The 17,968-nt window shown below is 43.9% G+C and overlaps 1 protein-coding gene across 3 annotated transcripts in view; it reads left to right on the top strand.

The window, feature by feature from the left end:
• Window positions 1-17,968, top strand: part of LOC111975653 (ecotropic viral integration site 5 protein homolog) — a 68,602-nt gene that overhangs the window by 13,704 nt on the left and 36,930 nt on the right. Inside the window, exons 2-3 of one of the 3 annotated variants that reach the window (XM_024004139.2) lie at window positions 10,846-11,099; window positions 17,020-17,209. In XM_024004139.2, the coding sequence (XP_023859907.1) occupies window positions 10,927-11,099; window positions 17,020-17,209 (363 nt within the window). In that variant the 5' untranslated portion in view covers window positions 10,846-10,926. Of the gene's footprint in view, window positions 1-10,845; window positions 11,100-13,833; window positions 13,947-17,019; window positions 17,210-17,968 lie in introns of those variants that run through there. The other 2 variants (XM_024004137.2, XM_024004136.2) reach the window with 2 other exon arrangements.

Genomic DNA, 17,968 nt, shown 5'->3' with positions numbered 1-17,968 from the left:
GATCAGAGCCTGAAGGTACGGAGGTGCCGTTCCCCTCACAGCTCCGTAGGCAAGCACATGGTCTTGTAGCGGATGCGAGCTTCAACTGGAAGCCAGGTGAGAGAGCGGAGGAGCGGGGTGACGTGAGAGAACTTGGGAAAGTTGAACACCAGACGGGCTGCGGCGTTCTGGATGAGTTGTAGGGGTTTAATGGCACAGGCAGGGAGCCCAGCCAACAGCGAGTTGCAGTAATCCAGACGGGAGTGACAAGTGCCTGGATTAGGACCTGCGCCGCTTCTGCGTGAGGCGGGTCGTACTCTGCGAATGTTGTAGAGCATGAACTACAGGAACGGGTCACCGCCGCTTGATGTTAGTTGAGAACGACAGGGTGTTGTCCAGGATCAGCCAAGGTTCTTAGCACTCTGGGAGGGGACACAATGGAGTTGTCAACCGTGATGGCGAGAATCATGGAACGGGCAGTCCTTCCCGGAGGAAGAGCAGCTCCGTCTTGCCGAGGTTCAGCTTGAGGTGGTGATCCGTCATCCACACTGATATGTCTGCCAGACATGCAGAGATGCGATTCACCACCTGGTTATCAGATTTGCAACCCTGATGTCCTTGCCGTGTCCGAATCCTGGCTTAGGAAGGCCACCAAATTCTGGGATTTCATACCCAACTATAACACTTTCGTCAAGATAGAACTGCCAAAGGGGAGGAGTTAGCCTGCAAAGTTCTGTCATCTTTCAGGTCTAGCCAAACAGTTCGAACTTCTAATTTTAAAAATTAATCTCTCCAGAATAAGTCTCTCACTGTTGCCGCCTGCTACCGACCCCCTCAGCTCCCAGCTGTGCCCTGGACCCATCTGTGAATTGATCGCTCCCCATCTAGCTTCAGAGTTTGTTTCGTTAGGTGACCTAAACTGGATATGCTTAACACCCGGCAGTCCTACAACCAAGCTTGATGCCCTCAATCTCACACAAATCATCAAGGAACCCACCAGGTACAACCCTAAATCGTAAACATGGCACCCTAATAGACATTATCCTGACCAACCTGCCCTCCAAATACACCTCTGCTGTCTTCAATCAAGATCTCAGCGATCACTGCCTCATTGCCTGTATCCGCCACGGGTCCGCGTCAAACGACCACCCTCATCCACTGTCAAACGCTCCCTAAAACACTTCTGCGAGCAGGCCTTTCTAATCGACCTGGCTCGGGTACCCTGGAAGGATATTGACCTCATCCCGTCAGTTGAGGATGCCTGGTCATTCTTTAAAAGTTACTTCCTCACCATATTAGACAAGCATGCTCCGTTCAAAAAATGCAGAACCAAGAACAGATATAGCCCTTGGTTCATCCAGACCTGACTGCCCTCGACCAGCACAAAACATCCTGTGGCGAACTGCAATAGCATTGAAGAGCCCCCGCGATATGCAACTGTTCAGGGAAGTCAGGAAATACAGCGCAGTCAGTCAGGAAAGCAAAGGCCAGCTTTTTCAAGCAGAAATTTGCATCCTGTACTCTAACTCCAAAAGTTCTGGGATACTGTAAAGTCCATGGAAAACAAGAGCACCTCCTCCCAGCTGCCCACTGCACTGAGGCTAGGTAACACGGTCACCACTGATAGTCCGTGATAATCGAAAACTTCAACAAACATTTCTCAATGGCTGGCCATGCCTTTCCTCCTGGCGACTCCAACCTTGGCCAACAGCCCCGCCCCCCCCGCTGCTACTGCCCCAAGCCTCCCCAGCTTCTCCTTTACCATATCCAGATAGCAGATGTTCTGAAAGAGCTGGAAAACCTGGACCCATACAAATCAGCTGGGCTTGACAATCTGGACCCCTATTTCTGAAACTGTCCGCCGCCATTGTCGCACCCCCTATTACCAGCCTGTTCAACTCTCCTTCGTATCATCTGAGATCCCCAAGGATTGGAAAGCTGCCGCGGTCATCCCCCTCTTCAAAGGGGGAGACACCCTGGACCCAAACTGTTACAGACCTATATCCATCCTGCCCTGCCTATCTAAGGTCTTCGAAAGCCAAGTCAACAAACCAGACTACTGACCATCTCGAATCCCACCGTACCTTCTCCGCTGTGCAATCCGGTTTCCGAGCCGGTCACGGGTGCACCTCAGCCACGCTCAAGGTACTAAACGATATCATAACGCCATCGATAAAAGACATTACTGTGCAGCCGTCTTCATCGACCTGGCCAAGGCTTTCGACTCTGTCAATCACCATATTCTTATCGGCAGACTCAGTAGCTCGGTTTTTCTAATGACTGCCTTGCCTGGTTCACCAACTACTTTGCAGACAGAGTTCAGTGTGTCAAATCGGAGGGCATGTTGTCCGTCTGGCAGTCTCTATGGGGGTACCACAGGGTTCAATTCTCGGCCGACTCTTTTCTCTGTATACATCAATGATGTTGCTCTTGCTGCGGGCGATTCCCTGATCCACCTCTACGCAGACGACACCATTCTATATACTTCGGCCCTTCCTTGGACACTGTGCTATCTAACCTCCAAACGAGCTTCAATGCCATACAACACTCCTTCCGTGGCCTCCAACTGCTCTTAAACGCTAGTAAAACCAAATGCATGCTTTTCAACCGTTCGCTGCCTGCACCCGCACGCCCGACTAGCATCACCACCCTGGACGGTTCCGACCTAGAATATGTGGACATCTATAAGTACCTAGGTGTCTGGCTAGACTGCAAACTCTCCTTCCAGACTCATATCAAACATCTCCAATCCAAAATCAAATCAAGAATCGGCTTTCTATTCCGCAACAAAGCCTCCTTCACTCACGCCGCCAAACTTACCCTAGTAAAACTGACTATCCTACCGATCCTCGACTTCGGCGATGTCATCTACAAAATAGCTTCCAATACTCTACTCAGCAAACTGGATGCAGTTTATCACAGTGCCATTCGTTTTGTTAAAGCACCTTATACGACCCACCACTGCGACCTGTATGCCCTAGTCGGCTGGCCCTCGCTACATGTTCGTCGTCAGACCACTGGCTCCAGGTCATCTACAAGGCTATGCTAGGTAAAGTGCCGCCTTATCTCAGTTCACTGGTCACGATGGCTACACCCACCCGCAGCACGCGCTCCAGCAGGTGTATCTCACTGATCATCCCTAAAGCCAAAACCTCATTTGAACGCCTTTCCTTCCAGTTCTCTGCTGCCTGCGACTGGAACGAATTGCAAAAATCTCTGAAGTTGGAGACTTTTATCTCCCTCAACAAATTAAAAATCTGCTATCCGAGCAGCCTAACCGATCGCTGCAGCTGTACATAGTCCATCTGTAAACTACCCACCCAATTTACCTACCTCACCCCCCATACTGCTTTATTTATTTACTTTTCTGCTCTTTTGCACACCAGTATCTCTTCTTGCACATGATCATCTGATGATTTATCACTCCAGTGTTAATCTGCTAAATGTGTAATTATCGATTTATTGCTACTCATGCCTTTTGCACACATTGTATATAGATTCTCTTTTTTTTCTACCATGTTATTGACTTGTTTATTGTTTACTCCATGTGTAACTCTGTGTTGTCTGTTCACACTGCTATGCTTTATCTTGGCCAGGTCGCAGTTGCAAATGAGAACTTGTTCTCAACTAGCCTACCTGGTTAAATAAAGGTGAAAAAAGAAAAAGATTGCAGAGCACCAAATTAAAAAAATATATACTGAAAATATTTTTAATCATGAAATCAAAAGTGAAATATACCAAAACACAGCATAGCTTGTTGTTAATCCACCTATCGTGTCAGATTTTGAAAATATGCTTTACAGCGAAAGCAATCCAAGCGTTTGTGAGTTTATCAATCACTAGACAAAACAGTAAGAACAGCTAGCTGCAAATTTAGCTTGGTCACGAAAGTCAGAAAAGCAATAAAGTTAATCGCTTACCTTTGCTAATCTTCGGATGTTTGCACTCACGAGACTCCCAGTTACACAATAAATGTTAATTTTGTTCGATAAAGATTAGTTTTATAACCAAAAACCGCCATTTGGTTTGCGCGTTATGTTCAGAAAACCACAAGCTCGTTCTGGTCCTGAAAGGCAGACGAAAATTCCAAAAAGTATCCGTAATGTTTGTAGAAACATGTCAAACGTTTTTATAATCAATCCTCAGGTTGTTTTTAGCATGCATAATCGATAATATTTCAACCGGACGGTAACCTATTCAATACTACAGAGAAAGAAAATGTTGAGCTACATCTCTCGCGCGCAGGAACTAATCAAAGGACACCTGACGCGTTTTGAAAAATCTCGCTCATTTTTTCAAAATAAAAGCTTGAAACTATGTCTAAAGCCTRGTCACAGCCTGAGGAAGCCATTGGAAAGGGAATCTGGTTGATACCCCTTTAAATGGAGGGGCAGGCAAAGGAACAGGGATTTTTACAAATAAAAGGCACTTCCGGGTTGGATTTCCTCAGGTTTTCGCCTGCAAAATCAGTTCTGTTATAGTCAGACAATATTTTAAAAGTTTTGGAAACTTTAGAGTGTTTTCTATCCTAATCTGTCAATTATATGCATATCCTAGCATCTGGACCTGAGAAATAGTCCGTTTACCTTGGGAACGTTATTTTTCCAAACATAAAAATTCTGCCCCCTAGCTGAAAGAGGTTAACTGCCTCATTCAGGGGCAGAACGACAGATTTTTACCTTGTCAGCTCGGGTGATTCAATCTTGCAACCTTACAGTTAACTAGTCCGACGCTCTAACCACCTGATTACATTGCATTCCACGAGGAGCCTGCCTGTTACGCGAATGCAGTAGAAGCCAAGGTAAGTTGCTAGCTAGCATTAAATGTATCTTATAAAAAACAATCAATCTTAACATAATCACTAGTTAACTACACATGGTTGATGATATTACTAGTTTATCTAGTGTGTCCTGCGTTGCATATAATCGATGCGGTGCGTATCGTTGCTCCAATGTGTAGCTAACCATAAACATCAATGCCTTTTCTTAAAAYCAATACACAGAATATATATTTTTAAACCTGCATATTTAGCTAAAAGAAATCCAGGTTAGCAGGCAATATTAACCAGGTGAAATTGTGTCACTTCTCTTGCGTTCATTGCACGCAGAGTCAGGGTATATGCAACAGTTTGGGCCGCCTGGCTCGTTGCAAACTAATTTGCCAGAATTTTACGTAATTATGACATAACATTGAAGGTTGTGCAATGTAACAGGAATATTTAGACTGATGGATGCCACCCGTTAGATAAAATACAGAACGGTTCCGTATTTCACTGAAAGAATAAATGTTTTATTTTCTAAATGATAGTTTCCGGATTTGACCATATTAATGACCTAAGGCTCGTATTTCTGTGTGTTATTATGTTHTAATTAAGTCTATGATTTGATAGAGCAGTCTGACTGAGCGATGGTGGGCACCAGCAGGCTCGTAAGCATTCATTCAAACAGCACTTTYGTGCGTTTTGCCAGCAGCTCTTCGCAATGCTTCAAGCATTGCGCTGTTTATGACTTCAAGCCTATCAACTCCCGAGATTAGGCTGGTGTAACCGATGTGAAATGGCTAGCTAGTTAGCGGGGTGCGCGCTAATAGCGTTTCAAACGTCACTCGCTCTGAGACTTGGAGTAGTTGTTCCCCTTGCTCTGCATGGGTAACACTGCTTCGAGGGTGGCCGTTGTCGATGTGTTCCTGGTTTGAGCCCAGGTAGCGGCGAGGAGAGGGATGGAAGCTATACTGTTACACTGGCAATACTAAAGTGCCTATAAGAACATCCAATAGTCAAAGGTATATGAAATACAAATCGTATAGAGAGAAATAGTCCTATAATTCCTATAATAACTACAACCTAAAACTTCTTACCTGGGAATATTGAAGAAGAATATTGAAGGAACCACCAGCTTTCATATGTTCTCATGTTCTGAGCAAGGAACTTGAACGTTAGCTTTCTTACATGGCACATATTGCACTTTTACTTTCTTCTCCAACACTTTGTTTTTGCAATATTTAAACCAAATTGAACATGTTTCATTATTTATTTGAGGCTAAATTGATTTTATTGATGTATTATATTAAGTTAAAATAAGTGTTCATTCAGTATTGTTGTAATTGTCTTGGGTATGACGCTACAAGCTTGGCACACCTGTATTTGGGGAGTTTATCCAATTCTCTGCAGTTCCTCTCAAGCTCTGCCAGGTTGGTTGGGGAACGTCGCTACAAAGCTATTTTTAGGTCTCTCCAGAGATGTTTGGGCTCTGGCTGGGCCACTCAAGGACATTCTGAGACTTGTCCCGAAGCCAGTCCTGCGTTGTCTTAGCTGTGTGCTTAGGGTGAGTGTCTTGTTGGAAGGGGAACCTTCGCCCCCAGTCTGAGGTACTGAGTACTTTGGAGCAGGTTTTCATCAAGGATCTCGCTGTACTTTGCTCCGTTCGTCTTTCCCTTTTGATCCTGACTAGTCTCCCAGTCTCTGCCRCCGAAAAACATCCCCCAATGCTGCAGAATTTTTTTGGTACTCTTCCACAGATATGTGCCTCGACACAATCCTGTCTCGGAGCTCTACGGACAATTCCTTCGACCTTATGGCTTGGTTTTTGCTCTGACATGCACTGTCAACTGTGGGACCTTTATATAGACAGGTGTCTGTGCCTTTCCAAATCATGTCCAATCAATTGAATTTACCTCAAGTGGACTCCAATCAAGTTGTAGAAAGTCTCATAGCAAAGGGTCTAAGTACTTATGTAATTTAGGTATTTCTGTTTTTACTTTTTATAAATTTGCCAACATTTCTAAACCTGTTTTCGCTTTGTCATTATGGGGTGTGGTGTGTAAATTGCTGTGGATTTGTTTTTATTTAATCCATTTTAGAATAAGGCTATAACAAAATGTTTAAAAAGGGATGGGTCTGAATACTTTCCGAATGCACTGTATCTGTGGGTAATATGGAAACGATATACTGTACATGTTCCGGGATTCATCCGATAGCATGGAGTTTACCATGTCAGTCACCGGCTTCATTAATGCATCGGTGACGTTGTTCCCACAGTGACCGTGCATGCATATCACAACCAGAAGCCAGGTAGACAGGCAACATCCGCACTGAGCTATAGGCTAGAGCTGCTGCTTTCAAGGAGCGGGACACTAATCCGGACACTGATAAGAAATCCCGCTATGCCCTCCGATGAACTATCAAACAGGCAAAGCGTCAATACAGGGCCAAGATCAAATCCTACTACACCTGCTCGGGCGCTTATCGGGATGTGGCAGGGCTCGCAAACTATCACGGGTTATAAAGGGAAACCCAGCTGCAAGCTGCCCAGTGACACAAGCCTACCAGATGAGCTAAATGCCTTCTATGCTTGCTTCGAGGCAAGCAACATTGAACCATGCATGAGAGCACCAGCTGTTCCGGACAACTGTGTGATCATGTTCTCTGTAGCCGATGTGAATAAGACCTTTAAACGGGTTAACGTTAGGACTCTGGAGCACTTAAAGACCATGCTGTTGTTTTAATTAATGAACTGGCCCAGCAGATGAGAAGGAAAGAAATCAAACACTCTCTGAGGCTCACTATGGGACGGCGCTCCAGCTCTATATTCTTCCTCATTAAGCTACAGTAACTCAAAATGCATGAGGTTTTGGTGGATGTCGACTCGGATTCAGCTCTGCTCTGGCATTCTCACAACGCAGCAAATTGCCTCTATGTATAAATGATGTAGACGGTCCAGGAAGAAGAGCTGAGGAGTTGTTACTTTTCAGAACACGCCTCTGAGACTCTCTGGTAGCAATATCATCTGCTCCCGTGGGCTTGTGTGTAAATTGAGTAAGTGACTTGAGGTTAGCCTTTCAAGAAGGGGTTTCCTTTTGAGGATTTATCTCTAAAGATGTCAGTCAGGCCTCATTAGTACTGCAGATCTAAATGACAGGATATGGTTAGTGTGAAGTCGTGACTCGTTTCCCAGAGATGAAATAGCATTATGTCAATCAGTGTTGCTCTCCAAGACTGAATATATACGCCACCTAGGTCTAATACAATGATCCTCTATTTCAGTCACTCAACAGTCAAATTTGCGTCACTCTAACATTTGTATCACCACAGCACTAGATAGAAATATGTAGCAGGTGGGGACGTAGGCGTCTTCTCTCCAGAGAAACAGCTGTCTGTATTTTCATTCCAGCAGAATGGTAACAGCTGCTGCTTTCGAAACGTTTTGCGTCAAGGGACTGGGTAGAGCCATGGGCTTAAGTTTGTCAGCCAAAACAACATGCAGACTAGTTAGTTGTTCTCAACACTAAATGTATTTTTGTTTGCAACAGACATTATGATTAGGCCTATAGCTTGTGGAAACTGTACTGTGTAAATGTCATTCTGAAAGGGTGATAAGATTGTATTTTTCCTCAGCACTGATACAGTATTTCCCGCTCGCTTGAACATGGATTATTATTGTGCTGATTTATAAGGAAATTGACGATCAGGGAATATTTGCAATGATCTAGAAATCAAGTGACTCACCATTTTTGACAGAACAACAAAAACCTGCTTGATGACTGAGGTTCCTCAGACTTCCTCTTGAGGTCAAACTTATGTCTCTAGTAGTGCACTCTAAGTTTGATGTGACATGAGTTGGTGACTGACGTTGTTCTGAGCCACCCGCTGTCAGGTGAATTCCAGAGGCTCTTATCTTGCGGACTACAGTTGAAAGGAAAGATTTAACCAACTCCTGTTGGTGCCAGGCAGCACTGTGCTGTGTTGAATATCTCAGGAGGAGAAACAGAACTTTGACCCTGTCTGCCCTGACACTGTGATCAGCATATGACCCTGCAAAGTAACGGAAGACACACCGCAAACTTCTTTTGAGACTATTTTTCAAAAGACGGAGTTGAGCCGTGGTGTCATTCTGTTAGGTTAGGAGAAGAACTGGAGTGTTGCTTAGACTATAGTATAGACCATTGGATCTCACAACATTCTCACTAGTGGTGTCAGTTTCATTGGAGTGAGTGGTGTGATGTAACTGAATACATTCAATATGTATAGTGTCTTAAGACAGTATTCACACCCCTTGACTTTTTCCACAGTTTGTTGTGTTACAGCCTGGCCTACACACAATACCCCATAATGTCAGTGGATTTATGTTTATAGACATTTTACAAATGTACAAAAAAATTGCGTTAAGTCAATAAGTATTCAACCCCTTTGTTATGGCAAGCCTAAATAAGTTCAGGTGTAAAAATGTCACATAAGTGGCATGGATTTTTGTTTAACATTATTTTTTATGACTGCCTCATCTCTGTACCCCACACATACAATTATCTATAAGGCCCCTAAGTCGAGCAGTGAATTTCAAACACAGATTCAACCACAAAGGCCAGGGAGGTTTTTCAATACATTGCAAAGAAGGGCACCTATCGGTAGATGGGTGTAAAAAAAAAAAAAAAGCAGCTGTTGAATATTTCTTTGAGTATGGGGAAGTTATTAATTACACTTTGGATGGTGTATCAATACACCCAGTCACTACAACGATACAGGCGTCCTTCCTAACTCAGTTGCCGGAGAGGAAGGAAACCACTCAGGGATTTCACCATGAGGCAATGGTAACTTTAAAACAGTTACAGAGTCTTATAGCTGTGATAGGAGAAAACAGCATGGATCAACATTGTAGTTAATCCACAATACTAACCTAAATGACAGAGTGAGAAGGAAGCCTGTACAGAATAGAAAATATTCCCAAACATGCATCCTGTTTGCAATAAGGCACTAAAGTAAAACTGCCAAAAATGTGGCAAAGAAATTAACCTTATGTCCTGAATACAAAGTGTTATGTGTTGGGCAAATCCAACACATCACTGAGTATCACTCTTCATTTTTTCCCAAGCATGGTTGTGGCTGCATCATGTTATGGGTATGCTTATCATTGGCAAGGACTGGGGAGTTCTTTTTTTAATAAAAATAAATGGAATAGAGTTAAGCACAGGCAAAATCCTAGAGTAAAACCTGGTTGTCTGCTTTCCAACACACTGGGAGGCAAATTCACCTTTTTCATTAGGACAATAACTTAAAACACAAGGCCAAATATACACTGGAATAGCTTACCAAGGCGACTTCCTGAGTGGCTTAGTTGCAGTTTTTACTTACATCGTCTTGAAAATCTATGGCAAGACTTGAAAATGACTGTCTAGCAATGATCAACAAACAACTTGGCAGAGCTTGAAGAATTTAAAAAAGAATGTGCAAATATTCTACAATCCAGGTCTGCAAAGCTCTTCCAGACTTAACCAGAAAGACTCATAGCTTAATTGCTGCCAAAGGTGTTTCTAATATGTATTAACTCAGGGGTCTGAATTCTTATGTAAATTCGATATGTGTTTCATTTTCAATAAAATAAACATGTTTTCACTTTGTCATTATTTAGTATTGTGCGTAGATGGTTGGAAAAATCTATTTAATCAATTTTGAATTCAGGCTGCAACACAACACAATGTGAAATAAGTCCAGGGGTATTAATACTTTCTAAATGCACTGTATCAATGACCTACTGAGACCAGTTTGTCTTTCTTCCTTCAAGCTGCGGCTTTTGCATTTAATAGTCTGTGTATTGTAAATTCTTGATGCATCAGTGTGATGAAGAAAAAAAACGAGACAGTCGTTAGATGAAGCATGGATCCACACCAAGAAAAGCCTTACTACACAGTAACAGTCACAAATCAGTGTTCTAATATGTCTAGAGATGGTTGGACAGCCAGAGAACAAAAAGGACTATTGACAGTGTTCATAAACTTTAACATTGCAGGAAAGAGAGCCCAAAATACATAAAACAGATAGAAGGAAGGAAGTGTACTTGTAAATCCCTCCTACAGCTCACATGCTTCTCTCCACAGGTGGCGACTGACAAGGTTGCAGGCAAGCTGAGTTCTACTCTCTCATGGGTGAAGAACTCTGTGTCACACACGGTTAGTCAGATGGCTAGCCAGGTTGCCACCTCGTCTAGCCAGATTGCAACGGTGCCCTCGTCCCTGCAGACCACCACAGCCGCCTCCTCAACATCCCTCTCCCCGTCTCCCACGTCGGCATCGCCGGCTAAACTCAGCCCAGATGAACTGGAGCTGCTCGCCAAGCTGGAGGAGCAGAACAGGTGAGTGCCAACTATGAATTATTAAATCAAGTTCTGTCAACATATGAATACGTTTTTGTTCCCTTTCCTCTTTTCATGTACAACATTTGCATTGATTAGACCAGTGACAAAGGCAGTGGTTATATCAATCTTAATTGTCTAACAATAACAGTGACTGACAGTGGCTACAAAGACATTTTCACAATGATCTAAGTAAAAGTAGGCCTACAGCCACATTGTCTGTCCCTGAAGTGTTCATTAGCTGAAACAAGATAAGTGCATTAGGACTCAACACACAGCCACTGCTGTCCCCTCCACTCTACCCTTTTCTCTCCGTCCTGTGGCTCTCACCCTGCTTTTATGAGCATTCTGAGTGTTGACATGGAAAGAACAAGGCCTGAGAAGTGCAGCAGGTGACTCGCTGAGATGGGCCCTGATCAAAAGTAGTGCACTATAAAGGGAATAGGTTGCCATTTGGGACGACGACTCAGTATGGAAATCGCAAATGAAGAAGACTGCAGTCAGAGCCCTGTGAGATGTGGCTGTACTGATCTGTCTGAAGTGTGAGAGCGATGCTCATGGGGCTGAGATGATGAGTTGTAGTAGTAGGACACAGTTAATGAAAGCTAATACTGGCTGAATCTTCTGAACAGTCTGCCGTGTGAGAGAAGGAGAAGTGAGAATGATATTTGAATAGGTCTGTTTTCCTTATGCTTTATAAAGCTTGGCTAACATCCGTTAAGACATCAACTGAGTAGAGGAGCAGTCAGAAGTAGTGATTCTTAACCTCTTAGATCGCTGATTTTATTATTCAGAAGTCACTACAACATGATTGAAGACAACAGCGTGGCGATGTCTCCTCCTGTTCAAAGTAATTATAGGGGGGAAAGGTCAACTTTTCTTTGTCCTGGACAGACCTCTAAGCACCTTCCTCAACAGAGGGTGGACAGCAGGTGTGGTGTTTAGTTCAAGCAGGGCTACAGCTGGCCTCTTTCATTTGGCACATGTCCCTGCTGCCCCTCCCTCCTGCATCAGTCTCCCTCCAGGGGGTCAATTTAGGTGTTGGCGGTTAAGAATGTCTATTTCACCAGCCACGTTGGCGGGTGGTCAATTTGCAAGGCTCTACAGTGCAAGCATAGAGTACCACCTTATGAGTCATAACAGGTGTCATAATACCCATAAAACATAGCAGTCAAACAAGGAAATGGTTCCAATCGTTTTTCCACTATTTATTTTTCCCTATGCAAGAGAGATATACATGGTTTTCAAAATGTCACGCCAGGGTAAGCCTACACACAACACAGCCATTATTTTAAGTGTTTTTAAAATTCCCTATGGGAAAAATCAATGGTGGAAAAACGAATAGAACCATTTCCCTGTTTGACCGCAAGGTTTTATGGGTATTATGACACCTCCACTATTACATTTGCAAATAAAAATAGTCAAGTCAATTTTGAGTACATGTTGGGGTTAGAAAAGGCTGTAGTAGCTGTTTTCAAAGTATTTCTGCTGTTTTGTTTCATAGCTGCTAATTGCACAAAGATATACTAATCCTACTGTATATCCCACCTCGTGCAGCAATACTGCCTGGCAGGGGAGCTGTGTGCAATGAATTAAGTGCTGATAGATACATTTTTGGAGGTGCTGCGTACAGACATAAAAGACGGTCTAATTTACTCAAGTCTGCAGAGTGAGACTTTGTCCTCGTGTTTCTTGGCTATTTACATTTGTTTTGTTCACAAGCTCGGGTTGCTTTTCAACGTTTGTTTGTCTGCTGCTTCAACTGATAGTGAAGACTCCCTAATCAGATCCCAAATCTCACACATGCACACAGACACACGTGACAGGACTCGAGTGGCCCTGTTACCGTGGTAACCTCCCGCTTTAAAGGGGCAGCTGAAGATTTTGTCCCTTATATTTTGATTAAAACACTCGGGTCACACGTTTTGTAATTGAGCAATATACCACATTACCTGTTACTAATACATTTGTTTTAGAAACATTACAAAGCATGGCCATCTGCTTTTTTGTGTTATGTAATTATGGCAAATTACTGGTAAAAAATATGAGTGGCTGGTGGACCAAAAAGCACGACATTCAGAGCTATTGTTRCAGTGTCAAGGGTAGGAGGTATAGTCTTGAGGATCATCGTGACTGGGGTTTGAAAATGACTCGTCTACAGAAATGTTACATTTTTATCGGAGATTACAAAGTTTTTCCAATCTGATAAATTTAATTAACTCCCATAGAAAATAAGTTGTATCCTCCGAACCAGCACTGTGTCTTTGAAGAAGTACACATTCATTGCAGGAATAATCTTTCAACAAAAGAAATAATTTAAAAAAGTTGTATGATGTCACACTGATGTTGAAATTCCTTGTTTCTCCCCTTTTTAAATACCAAAATGGATGAGAACAAGATATATAAAATAATGGACTGGCAGTTTTTCTATCTTAGTTTTATGTAAAGGCCTAGATACCCTCACTTTCTGACTGAGCAGGAAGACACTGATCTGCAGGTGCATCAAAAGTAGGTTTTTATACATCTATGAGCACCGAGGGAAGACTTGTGTACTTTGAGATCAATGCAGTATCACAGATACTAATGTAATGCAACACACACACACACACACACACACACACACACACACACACACACACACACACACACACACACACACACACACACACACACACACACTGAGAAGGGGAAGGCCTTTGTACTGTGCAAAGTAGATAAGAGGTTTGCGTTTGAGAGAGACTAGTGCCAGACTCAGTTCAGCCAGTTCACTAGGCAAAGGCTGGTAGCTTCTCTGGATCTTCTAACTACACATCAAAGACATGAAGACAGCACCATGAGTTTATCCTGGTAAGCAGCACGAGGATCCTAACTTCTCTTTCTAGATGCCATGGCTCTCTTCTCGTTACCGAGAGGCCATAACTGAGGACAAAGTCTAACTGACATGGATTATTTTGGCGACAGAGCAACTTGTTTAAATAGTTCCTTTGTATCCTCTGTTTTTCCTCCTACGAATCTCTGTGCTGTACTGGATCTTTTCAGTAAATTACAATGGTTTGATGTATTTGTTTTGAGCCATTTGAGCCATCTGTGAGAACCCAACATGGAATGTTTTGTCGACTGGTGAATTATTAGCGGAGGAGCAGTGACTAGGCTACATGGGAAATTCAGGTTTTCTGACTGTCAGTGTGTGCCTAGAATAAACAGTGTATCAACATTTGGAAATTTTCTGAAAATGACAGTGTGATGAAATCTACCAAGGAGAGAGGGAGAGGAGAATATGTGGACGGTTCTTCATCCATGGTTGAAATGGATTGTTTGTTCCATGTTCTAGGCTACATTTGTTGCTTTAGGCCTACAACTCATAGACTTTTTAGGTTAGCGGAAAGTGAATCGTTACAGGCCACTGAGGCCAGTGACTAACCTTATCAATGACCTCAACATTCCCTACCCTTCCTACTTCCACACGGCCTCTTAAGAACACACTCAGTGTTATCTTGCATGTTTGCTAGAAGCCATGGGCTGCTACTGCAACTTTGCGTCCTGTTAGGATGGCTTAAACCTTTAGCATATATCTTAGTAGTGTATTCCCTCACATCCCATTATAGCTGTGATGACATTGGGCTCTACATTTAGCAACAGCCTTGTCACTTTTTAGGCCTCTCATGATACATAGTCTGGTATCTAGCCTACTGCTTTCTAGATCTGTTGCCTTTGAAAGCAAAGCTATGTTTTAATTAAGCAAGCAGCTATCACTGTTTTTAAATTATTCTTACGACACAGTATTATTAATCTGCAATATTTACTACCTTTCCCAACATGTTGAATGTATGTCCTAAATGTAAAACCCTTGCTGGGGATCTCCTAGCTGTCCCTGTAACACAGGCCTACCCTGGCCCCCTTCCTCCTGACCCAAATATGGCTGTAACCCTACCCAGTCTGGGAGCACTCCCAGTGACGTCACCCTGGAGCCGAGAGGCCCAGGCACTTTTTCTGAGTTCAGGTTTCTGAGCCTCTGTGTCCCAGCATAGGCCATAGCCTCTTCTCAAATGGCACCCTATTCCCTATGAAGTGCACTACTTTTGACCAGAACTACATAGGGAATAGGTTGCCATTTGGGACACACATGGGCTCGTCAGCACTGCATAGGTTGGGAGGCATGGTTCCCTCTCACAGCCCTGGGTCCTGTTCATATGGAACTAAACGGAAAGACAACTGACTGAAACAGGGATGGACTGCCTGGACTTGTCTGAGAAATGCTAATTTGCGTTTTCTGTTTCAATTTGTTTTAAAATGTGTTTTGTTCCGTTCCCTAATGAACATGATCCAGTGTCTGTTAACTGCAGTCTTACAGCTCCAGTGACAAACAAATTGGCACATAAATTGATACAGTGATACAAGGTCAGTCTGCTGTGAACTTAAACATACTCCTGCAGCTTTTTCTCACCAACCCACTTTCAGGAATGTTTTCAATCAAATAGATGAGACCAGATGCCAGGTAGTTATTTAGGCTACTTTGTATTGACCCACTTTACTGTTGACGTTTCATAGCTTTTTTTTTTTATGGTCATGTTTTGGGTTAAGGTCAAATGTAGGATCTCATTGAAGTAATAGTTAATCAACTGTCTAAGTCCACTTTGCTTTCTGTCACTTGCGACACTTGGGACATTAATGCAAGTTAAATGTTCCATGAAATATCAGTCTGACTGATATAGTAGTGACCCTGATATAGTGATCATGATGGTTGTTCAAGGCTTTACTATCCACCATGTTCATTGCATTTCTTTTAGGAAACAAACAGAAGTGCTGTGAAAGGATATGTTGTCCTGCCAACCTTTTTTAAGAGATGCACTTTGTCCCTAGTACTGTCTGTAACCCCATTGACCCTACATCCAGGGCTCAGAGCTGGCAGCTGGCTATTCTCCCATCATCACTGGGGATGCTGTTGCAGTGGGCTCTCCTTGGCTATGGCTCTGTCATAAAGCTGTACTATATCTCACTGCAAATTCTTCTGCATTGAATGAGCGTTTCCATTTTTAGCACTGCGCTAGAATTTAGTGGCTTCACCGTCTACCAGTGCCACGATTTGGATAAATGTTCAGCATCAGTTATTGGGCTACTTGCCTCAAGCATTTACCCAGTGTAAAGTAAACCCACACTGCCCATATCAATGCATGTCTGATCCTTTCTACTGTAACAGTGACTATCTATTTATTAAATTATTTTTATTTATACCCTTTTTCTCCCCAATTTCGTGGTATCCAATTGGTAGTTAGTCTCGTCTCATCGCTGCAACTCCCGTACGGACTCGGGAGAGGCGAAGGTCGAGAGCCGTCCATTCTCCGAAACCCAACTAAACCGCACTGCTTCTTGACACAATGCCCACTTAACCTGGAAGCCAGCTGCACCAATGTGTCGGAGGAAACACTGTACACGTGTCGGCGTGCACTGGTCCCGGCCCGCCACAGGAGTCGCTAGTGCGTGATGGGACAAGGACATCCCTTCCGGCCAAACCCTCCCCTAACCCGGACGACGCTGGGTCAATTGTGCGTCACCCCATGGGTCTCCCGGTCACGGCCGGCTGCGACAGAGCCTGGACTTGAACCCAGAATCTCTAGTGGCACAGCTAACCATTACAGTGACTATCTATCTATTGACACTAATGAAACATTTCAGATTGACCAGTTACGTGTGTTTATTCTTGATTTGGTACATTAGCAGTTAAAGCTACATTAAATAATCTATATCTGTCGTCCGTAATTTGAGCTGCCTTCACCTCCGAACATAGAATGAAATGCTCTCTCATTCAGTCCGAACTCCCATCGTAATGTCTCTCATTGGAGATCATGTATGCCTGAGTATAATGGTTATATGCTGGTCATGTGGCAAGAGAAGCTCATGCATGTTGTGTTTGTGTCTCTAGGTTGCTGGAGACGGACAGTAAGTCCCTCCGCTCTGTGAACGGCTCCAGGAGGAACAGCGTCTCCAGCCTGGTGTCCAGCTCCTCGGCCTCCTCCAATCTGTCTCACCTGGAGGAGGACTCCTGGATCCTCTGGGGACGCATAGTTAACGAGTGGGAGGACTTCCGCAAGAAGAACGAGAAGCAGCTCAAGGTGAGTACTCTCGTGCACTGGACACTTCCTGTACACAATAGCCTGGGGACAAGCTTAAAAAGGGAGAGACTATTATTGGCCTTTTGTAAGAGTCAACTCTCTGGAATAGCCCGTCTCAATTCACTCCCTACCCCTTGGACCTAACCCCTTCCCCTATGCCCTAAACTCCTTCCCCTTCCCCCTAACCATAACCCCTTCCTCTTGGCCCTAACCATTACCCCTTCCCCTTGGGTGCCTAACTACCCCTTCCCCTTGGCCTAAGCCATTACCACCTTTCCCTTGGCCCTAACCATTACCCCTCCCTTGGCCTAACCATTACCCCTTCCTCTTGGCCCTAACACCATTAACCCCCCTTCCCCATTGGCCCTAACCATTTACCCGTAACCATTCCTCTTGGCCCTAACCATTACCCCTTCCCCTGTGGCCCTAAACCATTAACCCCTTCCCTTAGCCGTAACCATTACCCCTTCCCATTGGCCCTAAACCATAACCCCTTCCCCTTAGCCCTAACCATTACCCCTTCCCTTGGCCCTAACCATGACTACCCCTTCCCTTGCCTAACATAACCCTTCCCCTAGCCCTAACCATTACCCCTTCCCCTTGGCGCCTAAACCATATACACCCTTCCCTCTTAGGCCCTAACCATTAAACCCCTTCCCCTTTGCCCTAACCATAACCCCTTCCCTTGGCCCTAACCATAACCCCTTCCCCTTGGACCTAACCATTACCCCTCCCTTGGCCACCTAACCAATACCCCTT

Source organism: Salvelinus sp. IW2-2015, linkage group LG16 (assembly GCF_002910315.2).
Source record: "Salvelinus sp. IW2-2015 linkage group LG16, ASM291031v2, whole genome shotgun sequence".
Classification (NCBI taxonomy): Eukaryota; Metazoa; Chordata; class Actinopteri; order Salmoniformes; family Salmonidae; genus Salvelinus; species Salvelinus sp. IW2-2015.
This window is presented reverse-complemented; position numbering and strand designations above follow the sequence as displayed.